The sequence below is a fragment of the Mus caroli genome, chromosome 2 (genome assembly GCF_900094665.2).
Source record: "Mus caroli chromosome 2, CAROLI_EIJ_v1.1, whole genome shotgun sequence".
In the NCBI taxonomy this organism is placed as follows: domain Eukaryota; kingdom Metazoa; phylum Chordata; class Mammalia; order Rodentia; family Muridae; genus Mus; species Mus caroli.
The window spans coordinates 34,235,930-34,247,187 of record NC_034571.1 but is presented as its reverse complement, the minus strand read 5'-3'; the positions used below and the strand labels follow the sequence as shown (position 1 = coordinate 34,247,187).

Sequence of the window (11,258 nt, the reverse complement as noted above, 5' to 3'; positions counted from 1 at the left end):
CCATCTCTCAATACCCTTCACTATTTTTAAGATATGCGTGTGTGCATGTGCATGCATGCATATGTGTGTGTGTGTAAATGTTCACGTGAGTCTAGGTTCCTAGGAAGGGCAGAAGCATTGGATTTCCTGGAACTGGAGTTACAGGTGTTTGTACGCTACATGATGTAGACGCTGGGAATTGAACTCAGATTTTCAAGAGGCCTCTCACAGCACAGAGTGTATTCTCAGCCCTGCCAGGGCCAGAAGAGATAGGTGTGAGGGCCTCTGACCTCCACATATCAAACATGCGCACCAGAATGAACAAATGCATGCATGAATGAACAAAAGGCAGCTAACACACACACCTGGATGCCTTTGGATTGCCATCAACCATCCCTAACCCTGACACAGAGAAATGGCCTCAAGAACATTTGGTAGGCAGGGAAATACCCTGGGATTGGTCTCTGAGCTTCAGAAAACACTCATCCCCATACACTAGATAGTACCAGCACTGAGTCTTTTCCATAAGTGATTTTATTACTGGTTAGGTTTTACAAATTCTGATATCCGAACAGACTTCCACCTTAAAATTCTAAAACAAGAAAGCGACCGTTGGAGGGGATTTGATTTTTTTTCCTTATTTTTTTTTCCTTTTTCTTTTTAGGACTATTCAAAGTAACAAACATTTTTTGTTTTTTTGTTTTTTCCTTTTTTACATTTTGCTCTGGTCATAAATATACAGAGAGAAAAAGAGGGAGAGGAAAAAAAACGAACAATTCATCCAAAGTATGAAGATAAAACAGTATTCCTAAGGCACGTGGCAGTCTTTGAAAATACGGAAGCTCTCAGCCAACTTAAATTATTTGTTGTTTTCCTCGCTCAGTCCACAAAACTGTACAGGGACACAAATGTTGTGTTGCAGATATATCTCCCAAGTAATTCCTCAGCACACACCGCTGCGTTAGCCCGACGCACAATTCTTTTTTCCCTCTGTTTCCAGGCGAGATCCTAAAACGTGGTTAGTTAGTTGCTCAAACCTCTATTTTTAAAATACACTTGGAATTCAACTAAAGATAATTTCTTTTTTAAAGAAATCGTGGGGGCTCGGGGAGAAGGGGGTGGCGAGTCATTAGAAAAGGTTGGTAAGAGTCGTTTGTGAAGGGCTGTGGGGCTCGTGGCCCTCCAGGTTGCCAGGCACAGAAGTTAAGACTGACGTCACAGTCGGCAGGGTGGGGCTAGTCAAGTCTGTGAGGGTTGTAGGCGTGCTGGAGGGGCTGAGCGAGGCGTTGGACAGCTCCGAGGCGGGCCCTGACGGCGTCCCTGTCTGCAGCGTGGCATCTGACGTCTTGTCCACGCCCGTGTTTTCCTGCCGTAAAAGGTTGCGCCTGAACTTGGCCCGGGCATTCTGAAACCAGACCTGTGTGGAAAGACAGGGGAGGACTGGTTACAGGAAGGCGGAGACCGACAGGGGAAAGCTGCAGCTCCTTGATGCTCAACTCAGTTCAACCTGGCCTTAGCAGGAGGTCTAGAGAGCCCATGCCACATTTTCTCTTCACAGAAGTAAAATAAAGTTTTAGTTTCTCTGGTGGCTATGACCGGGTTGCCTTCCTACCAGGACACTTGCCGTGGTACTGAGTCTGAGACCTTGAAAATTACACTACATTGTGGCCAATGTAGAAAGAACAGCACGTAAGAGACTTGAAGATTTAGCAAGAAAGAAAGAAAGAAAGAAAGAAAGAAAGAAAGAAAGAAAGAAAGAAAGAAAGAAAGAAAGAAAGAAAGAAAGATTGAGATCATAGTGAGAAAAACCTTTTGGATGTGTTGGATTAAACAATAAATATTAAAATTCATTTTATCGGTTCCCTTGTGCTTTTTTTCATTGTAACCACTAAAACTGTTAAAATATGTGACTTTTGTCACATCTGTCATTGAAAACAAAAACCAGACAAATTTGGGCCACAGACAATTGAAAGCTTGGGATGGACAGTATGTCCTACAAGATCACATGAGTACAATTTTTCTTCTCTTAATGTTTGATGGTGAGTGTCCATAAATACTAGAATGTCATGAAGAACATGAGAATGAATGAATCAGTTATGAATAAGAAGGCAGTGGTCAGAAGCCCACTTCTTGCTCTCAGCCGGAGAAGCACTGAAGTGCAGAGAATACCAGAGAGACAGTCTGAAGGATTACTTTTTCTGGGGCACATCACACACATGCACACTGAGATACATCACACTCATAGCTACACCCACATGCACACCCACATGCACACCCACACATCCCCGTTCATATCAGTAAAGATGTGCACAAAACTCATCCCCATTCCCCCGAGCCCTCTCTCCACAGCAGAGACTTTGTGGTACGAAGAAGCCCATGCAGTGCTAAAGAAAATCCAGGGCACTATTGGGGACTGGGTAGTTATTCCTCCCAAAGGAAAAAAGTCCAAAAGGCAAGGCCCCTCCACTTCCTTCTGCGTAAGAGAGCCCCTGGCCAGACGCTTCCCCATAAAACAGAGTGCCTTGGGGATTCTGAAGACTCCAGGCTGTCCAGCTGCGTGTTTCCAGATGTGTCTACATCTGCCTGTCTTCCCAGTGTCTCTGGCAGGGCTGGGATGGGCCAGCTCTTGACTTCACCCTCCCCTCAGGACCACCCCAGCTGCAAGAAGCCTATGGCCTCAAGCCCCCCTTCAGATGTCCTGACACAATTTGGGCTCAATTAGCAGCTCAGTCTGGCAGGAAGGAAAGAGATGTTCCCCATGAAGTAGGGAACAAAGCTCACTCCCTAGAACACTGATCCCCTCAAGGAGAAAGCACATTTCTCCAGCTCTGTGCCTAAAGGAAGCTTATCAGTCCTTTGCCAGGCTAATAGATGAGTGTGAAGCTTCAAAGACCACCCTCAGCACTGCCCATCTAGGACAGTCAGGTCCTTCCAGGCTGTCTCTAGAGTCTGCAGTGGGAGACCCTGTTCATCTGGCCTAGCGGGTAGCTGGGAATGGATGCAGACAGGCCTAAGGAGGAGGACATGACTTCCTCAGTCTGATGAAGGTCACCAGAGCCTGCCTGCTGCTCCTCAGCCTCTGTGCTGGCCAGTGCATGTGGGCGGGAGCTGGAGTGGAGGAGCCCTTTGGGTCCCGGGAGTGGGTTCACTGTTCATCCTCAGGGGCCCCAGGACCTTAGGAAGGCTGGAAGCCCTAAGCTGCCGCCTGTTAGCTATTTCCCAGGCGTTGCCCCAACAGCTCATGTGTAAACAATGACACCATCTTCACAGCTGCGGTTCTCGCTTTATAGGATCCCAGGCACTAGGAATCTGCTCAGTGGAAATCTAAAGTCAACTCTAAACCTGGCTATTCGGTATAGCCCCTCCGTGTGAGGCTTTACCAAAATCATAAGCATTTCAAAAAGTCCCCTCCCTAAAGAATATTGGGGGCAGGGACTCTGTGCAACCCTAGGGATATGACCGAGAAGGTAAAAATTAAATGTTGGTAATATCCATGATGCCACAGCTGAGGGTCACACTCTAGAAATGGTGCCATGCTAACATGTGACTTGTGTCAGGTACCTTGCCACCCTGTACCATCCCTGGTTAACGCCCGTGGTGAGTTGGTTACATGGTTTCTATTATTAGCTCCATTTTATAGATTTAAAAGTTACATGCTCATGATCATACAGAGGCTATGCTGATTGAAAGCAGGACTGTTTGCCATAGAAATGCTCATGCTCTCCCAACCACGCGGCCCTGAGTAGGTCAGCAAGTAAACAGGTGAATGAATGGAAGAGCAAATGATCAAAGCAGTTTGGGCAGTAGAAAGTGCACGGAAACGTATCTTCTAGGCCTGCCTCTGCCGCTGACCAGCCAAGTGAACTTTGGCCAGTCCCTTTCCTCTGAGCCTGTTTCCTATTTGTACAAAAAAGAAGGCTGGAGCCCAGTCTCTGTGGCTTTTTGGGGTTCACATGGGCTGGGATCCCAGGGCAACTGTGATTAGCATACAAATGATCTGTTCTATCTACCCATCCTCCTAAAGCCAGAGCCCTGGCTGGTCAGCTGCCCCAAGCTCCACTCTACATGCAGAGTTCCAGGGTTATACTTTTGGGACAGTGGAGACAAGTGCAGACATAGAATCATCAGGACACAGCTAACACCGGGCCAGTGACTTAGCCTGGCACAACATGGATCATGCTAAGTCCCGGGGGGAGTGAAGATACACCATCATGGTGTGGCCCTTGTCTGGGCTCCAACAGTCAGAGGAGCTGTTTTTTTAGGCTGGCTAACCTCTTTTCTTGATCACTTTCATTGAGAAGGCTGGGAGAGACAGGCATGATGGCACATGCCTGCAACCCCAGCACTCGGAAGACAAAAGCAAGGAGATGGCAAGATCATTGAGTTCTAGGCCAGCTTGGCTGACAAAAACAAGGCCTGCTGGAACCCCCAACAAATCTCCCGGAACACTAAAGAAGCCACCCAAAAGGCGACCACCCCTCGTACTCAAAGATGCTGACTGTGACATTTCTTAGCACTTCGATGGTTATGCCCAATGTCAACCAGATAGGCTATGGAAGCATGACCCCCCGCAGCTCAACCAAGTCCTGGGGGGGAATGTCTTGCAACAAAAGAGAAGGGATGAAAAATTACAGCACCCTCGGAAAGAGGATTGCCATGAGTTTGAGGCCAGCCTGAGGTACAGGAAGAGAAATGACGCTCCTCCCCCAGATCTGGGAATCTAGATCAGTGTACGGAGTACTTGACTAGCACATACTAAATCCTGAGCTGGATCTCCAGCACAGCATAAACCCAACAGGGTAGCACATGTCCAGATAAGTGGAGGAAAAAGGACCAGGACTTCAAGGTCACCCCAGGCTACCTACCATGCTCAAGGTCATTCTGAACTACAACGTGTCTCAAAAAAACAGAAAACCCTGCTTTAGAAATAAATACCAACAACTCAATCACAGCCTCTGGTGTTACAATTCATGAAGAAGGTATTAATGGTGGTCATGTTATCACTCCATAGTTAAGCCAGGCTCTGGCCCAGCAGACCTCTAAGCGTTCGGTCCTGTAATAATCCTGTGGTGTAGGCCTACATATTAGTGCCAGAGCCAGAGGTAGGCAGAACTGACACGTGGATCCTTTAAGCCCCTTCCTTGCCCCTGCCTACTTAGCTTCAAACTTAGAAATCACTGGGCCTGTGTTCTCAACAGTGATAATTCTCCATATTTGTCTTAAGGATCTGAATAACCGTTCTATTATTTTGTGATCTAAAAAAAAGGGGGGGGGTTACTCAGAGTTTGGAGAGACATGTCAGCAGGTAGGAACACGGACTGCTCCAGTTCCAGAGGCTCTGGTATCCTTATACAGACATCCATGCAGGCAAAACATCAATACATGTAAAAATAAATCTTTTTTAATACGTTTTTTTTTTTCCCCAAAGAACTAAAAATAGTGAGCACTGGGTAGAACACAAGAGCTCTTAGTTTCAGCTCCAGGTCTGTCGCTGAATTGCTGTGACACGTTGGGAAGTCTCTCCACCTCTCTGGGCTGATGTTCCGTCTCCTGCACAGCTCCGTGGAAGAACACTTGCTTAGTGTGTGCAAGGTCCTGGCTTGGATCCCCGTGACCATAAGAAACGAAACAAAAGATTCAAGGCCTGTCGTCTGTGAAACTCCCTGCCAGTGTATTTACATCTGGCCTCAAGTTGTCTAAAGCCAGGCAGGACAATGACCATCTTGTAAGTGGGAACCAGAGCCTCAGGGAAATGAAGTCATTCACCTGTCCTTCAAGGAAGTTTTTGCCACTGCCTGCACCAGCTCAGATCCCCATTGCACATTCTTACTGCACCCCTCTGAATTCTCTCCTGGGCTAATGACAACTATCTAGTGATGGGGGAAATGTTTTTGAGACATTGGCACTTAAATTGTTCTTTTAAAGTGACACCAGGAATCCCTGCAGAGACTTTACCTACCCAGGATCAATCAGCTGACCACCCCTCAGGAAGCCCAGGGCATCTGCATTTCCTCCAAGAACAAGAGGCATGAATGTGGTTAGGAGTCCACACACAGTGGCAAGCCATGTCATAACAAACCTCTGTCAAGGAAGCCACTGTGACTCCTTCAGGTCACCTTCCCCAACACTGGACCATGAGTGTTGTGGCTGTCATGTGCTGGTGGTGACAAATGGAATTTTTGATGTGATGAAAGCTTTGCTATGTATTGCTGGAACCCTCCTGCTCTGTCTTCTGCATTCTGCAGCTGGGTCCAAGTGACAATCCCGTGCTTTGAAAGATCCCTGGACTCAAGAACAGTCTGGGCTTAACTCCTGGCTTCATTGCTAACTGTAAACCAAAGCTCACTGAACCTCAGTTTCCTCAACTATAAATTAAGGGGAGGGAAATGTTGAAATCCCTATAAAAGACACAATGCTATGTGACATTAACATACATGCATGGATCCAATCACATCATTTCATTTTCTCCTTTTGATATCCAGTAAGGTAGGTGCTAGGGTTATCATTATTGTTATCACTGTTATTTAAGACAGGGGCTCACATAGTCGAGGCTGGTTTTGAACTCACTTGAATTGATCCTCCTGTCTCTCTCTAGTGAATACTAGAATAATAGATGTGCTTCACCACATGCAGTTTACAGAATGCTGGGGATCACACCTGGGGGATCACTCCTGGGGCATCCTGTATGCTATGTTAGCACTTTACCAACTGTGCCACAGCTAAGGCCACTGAGGCTTAGAGCTGTTAACACCAAAGATTATTCCGAGTGGGAGTGGGAGAGCTAAACTAGGACCTCATTGCAGCAGCCTCCAGATTCCAACAGGGATGCCGTACCCCCTGGCCTACAATGTTGGTGGGGCTCACACTGTATATACGGAATACAGCATAGGGCCACCATTCTCCCTCACGCACATCATGCATTGCCCAGCTCTGGGAACACAACTCAATTTCAATGCCCTTTGTCCTGCAAACCCTCTGAAGGATTGAGGTGAACCATGACCGTGGTGGAAAAGCGTTAGGGAACATGAAAGGATCTAGTACCACTAAGCTGGTGAACGGACTCTGGAATCATTTTATCTGTTTTTATTTTGTAATATAGCTTTGTTTGTTCGTGGTGCTGGTGATCTACCCAGGGCTGTGTATATGTTAATTACTCCCCCAGACCAGGTTCTTAACTATGCAACCTACCTACTCAGGGTCAGAGAGGAGCACCAAACCTTAGGGCAGGTAACTCAGGGGGGATTTGAACTAGTCCATCACCTTCCAAAGACACATTAACAATTGTCTCACTGCAAATCACCCCCAGCCTAGGTTCCCAAGATGTCCCACTGACAGTCAGGCAATGAGAAGCAAGTCCACCCTGGCCATGCCTGGCTCTATAACCCACAACAAACCATTTTATCTTGCTAAGTCTTAAACCTTCTCAGCTGCCAGGTGGTAGTGTACACACCTTTGGTCCCAGTGCCTGGGAAGCAGAGGCAGGGGGATCTCTGAGAGTTCGAGGCCAGCCTGGTCTACACAGCAAATTCCAGTACAAACAGGGCTACCTAGAGAAACCCTGTCTTGAAAAACAAAAACAAATCTAAATGTTCTCAACTGTAAAACAGGCAGGAAAAGATTAAGGTGAGGTTAACATGGTTAAAAAGATGCTTTGCAGTCATGACCACTTAGGCTCTTAGAAAAGAAAAAATGATTTGTGTAGAGGAGATGGAGAGAAGTGTGGAATGAAGAGAGACCCTACCCCAAGCTACAGGCCCCAAGTGATGCTTACACTCTTGAGAACTCCAGCCTGGGTTGGCTCAGCAGAGAGGGTACTCTGCCCATTGGCTGGACAGTTGCCAGCAAAGTGTGGCTTTGGGCAGGCCATCATTTGAGCCTTCATGTGCTCATCTGCACTGTGGGGAGGGAAGTCCTAACCCTTGATGTGGAGAGCCTGGCCCATTCCATCACGATCCCAAACTAATTACCCCAAGGAGAAACTGATTGTTATGTAGCTGTCTCTAACCAACAGATGAGTTTCTTCTGGGTCAGGACCAGTTCATCTAAGTGCCCTAAAGCCTGGTTCCAAGAGATAGGCAGATAAAAGAATAAGAGAGAGCTAAGCTGGAAATCGTACATGTTTCTAAGCCAGGAAACCCTACCTCCTGCCTCCAAAGAAGCAGGCTCAGACTCTTCCGTATCATGACTATTAAGACTGAACTGTGAGTTTAATCTCAATAGCTGGGAGAGAGATGTGCCCTAATTGGGGGCCTTTTTACAAATGGGAAAGCCATGGCTCAGAGAAGGTAACTGATCTGTCCAAGACTCACAGCAGGTAAAATAAACCACGGGGTCATTTGTGAGCCCAGGTTTTTCTGAACTCCAGATCTCCACTTCTCAGCATCCCAGAAGGCATCTGGAAAGAGAGTGAAGCTACTAACCAGAGAAAAGTATTAAGCCCTCACTCAGTCCAGGCTATCCTGAACTAAAGGAGAAGCTCTGAGGTGGGGGGTGCGTAGCAGGAGGTCTCCAAGGAGAGTGGGGACCCCAAGAAACGAAAAGTTTGAACGAACTGACCAGAGTAACTTAAACACTGACCACAGCAATGTGCCTGTCCCACCCCTACTCCCCCCACCCCACCCCTGCTACCCCAGAGTCCAGGCCAGAAGAACCGAATGCTACCTAGCACAGACCAAATAGTGAGGGGCAGATTCAAAGAGAGGCGCAGCAACATGCCATTGGATCTCCCTTACCTCCCTTGATACATCACCAATGGCTGAAGGGATGCCTAGAGACTTCCCAGGTGCCCACCTGGTAGGCTCTATCACCATCGAAGACCTCTGAGGTCTGTACCCTCACTCTAGCCAAAGTTGGTCACACGCTGTCACCACCCCATGAAGTTTTGTTTTGCTTTCTGACAGTCACTGAAACTTCCTGAAGAGATGCTGTACAACTCTTCTGAGTTGCCACTCACTCATCTTTCAACGTCCAGGACCTGTCCTCGCTGTGACACAATCCGGCTGCATAGCCTCTCATATTTTCTTTTGTCTGGGGTTTTGGTTAAACGTCTACTGGAGCGGAGAGGTTCTGCCTTGTATGATGGGGAAACTGAGCTCTAACAACCAGGACTGTTCATCCCAGTTAATCACATAACGAACTAACTTACTGTTATTTTTTTTAACTAGCATCCACCGAGCACAGAGTATCAAGTTGTCGCCCACATCACCTCAGCAGCACCTCCCATCAGTGGCATGGCTGGGTGAGTCTTGGTGCATTTCACGTATTGTAAACTGAAGCTCAGGAGGCAGACGAGGTTTGTCATCTAGCGCTATCAATGAGTACCAGAAAAGCAGGAAATTTGAAATTTGCTGTTCGAACATGGTGCCTCAAGTGTGGGCCTGAGGCTAGAGTTTTCAACATCTTTGGGGGTGTGGAAATCCCATGAAAGTTCCAGATCCTGTCTAGCACACCACACCATCTCCAACCCTTGTTTCCTATAAAGTCTGGGAGGCAGACAACATAAAACAAACAAACCAACAAATGAAAAACAACCCAGGAGATAAGTCAGAACTGCCAGAAAAAATTCCAAGAAAGGGAAGGATGACATGGGGGCAAATGGACAGAGGAACAACTTAAGGCACTAAAAGTCCCATGGGTGGGGACAGAGCAGAAGGGCTCTGGATTCATCTGAAACACTTGGGCTTCTTAAAACATGAACACGTTGGAGAGTCATTTGAATAAAAGATAATAACTAAGAATGGTTTACCACCAGGAGAAAAAAAAAGTCAAGTATGGAGACAGAGGACCACACAAGGAGAAAAAAATGAGGATGAAAACTGGAAATATGGGATGGCAGGCAAAAAGGCTGACATTCTAAGACAAACTACAAAGGGATAAAAAGAAGGCAAAGGCAGACAGGCAGAAGGTTCTTCCAAAAGTCCTGGTCCATGTGAGATTCAGCCTCAGGACTTGGCAACTACAGATGCCCCCACCCTGGCCCAGCTGACCTGGAGGACTCTCTTGGTGAGACCGGTCTTTTGCGCGAGCTGCTTCAAGTCCTTGGCATCAGGATTGTGGTTAATGGCAAAGTAAGACTTCATTGTCCGAAGCTGGTGGTGCTTGAAGGAGGTGCGCATGCGCTTTGTCTTTTGGCTGCTGGGGTAGGGCTGGTCACGATCCAGGTGTTCCGCATCGTTCTCGTTACAGCTAAGCGCTGGGAAAGGGACGCAGAAGCAGCAGGTGAATTTCTTGACTCTGCCTGGTCGCCAAGTCCACACCACCCACTGACAAACACATCTAGTCCGGAAACCCGGTTATGTGCACTCACAATGCTGAAATGGGAATAATATCCCCATTTTAGATATGGAGAAAATGAAGCTCACTGAAAATGGGACCTGCCTAGGAAACAGTGGATTGAACCTTGGAAAAACAAAACGAAACATCCAGAAGCCATCATGTCGCAAGAATAATTTCAAGAGCAGCAGTGGAGTCTTTTTGGATGCCAGAGGCTGCACTAAAAGGCTTTCTCCTTACTCTTTTACGTGTATTTATTTCGTGTGGGGGTGGGGAAAGGGGGTCTGGGGATTGAACTCAAGTCTGCAAACTTGGCAGCAAGCTCCTTGACCCACTGAACTAGCTTGCCGGCCCCTAAAAGGCTTTCTTTGCAAGCACACAGCTGCTGGACAGTTAAAGCAACTCTTTTTACAGATGTTGAGACACAAAGGGAAGGCAGCAAGCCAGGCTCTGACAGCGGTGTGAGCCTGCCATCCGTGGTCCTGCACTCTTTTGTTTCCCAAGTTACTCGCCAAGAAAAATCCTACCGCCTCTATCTCCCTTTAGCAGTCAGTGAACGCTGGCACCCAGAAGTTACTGACAGCCTCGATTTCATTTGGCTTTCATCAACACTCCCTCCCTGAAGGACCCAGTGGGCTCCAGGGCCCCCAGTGCCAGGTCTACAGCTGGGAATTGCATTTTGTAGTTTTTGTCTTCAGCACTGTCCTGTGAGCTGCTCCTCAGGTTTGCAGAAGAAGCAAATGGAGTTCAGGGAAGCTATAAGAAGCTTACCCATCCTCGTGAGAGAGAGCAGTCTGTAGACTGTAGACTGGGAGGGAAAGAAGTAGGAGGAAGATTGCAACTTATCTTTGACTCCCACCTTAGGCTCTTGCTTTATGTCTGTCCCACCACTACGGTTCCGTTTTAGAGGCGAAGAAACTAAAGCCAAGGAAAGGAAGCCACTCTTACACACTGGTAAAGGCTGAGCCCTGAGTCAACACTGGAGCCCCCCTCCTGTTTCCTGCTGC

General features: G+C 47.4%; 1 protein-coding gene across 4 annotated transcripts in view; it reads right to left on the bottom strand.

The window, feature by feature from the left end:
* Positions 1 to 495: 495 nt before the first annotated feature.
* Lhx2 (LIM homeobox 2) overlaps positions 496 to 11,258 on the bottom strand; it is a 30,456-nt gene continuing 19,693 nt past the window's right edge. For 2 of the 4 annotated variants that reach the window (XM_029469300.1, XM_029469301.1), the window contains exons 4-5: positions 9,966 to 10,171; positions 706 to 1,396 (exon numbers count right to left, since the gene is read on the bottom strand). In XM_029469300.1, coding sequence (XP_029325160.1) covers positions 1,109 to 1,396; positions 9,966 to 10,171 — 494 coding nt within the window. In that variant the 3' untranslated portion in view covers positions 706 to 1,108. Of the gene's footprint in view, positions 1,397 to 9,965; positions 10,172 to 11,258 lie in introns of all 4 variants that reach the window. The other 2 variants (XM_021154348.1, XM_021154342.1) reach the window with 2 other exon arrangements.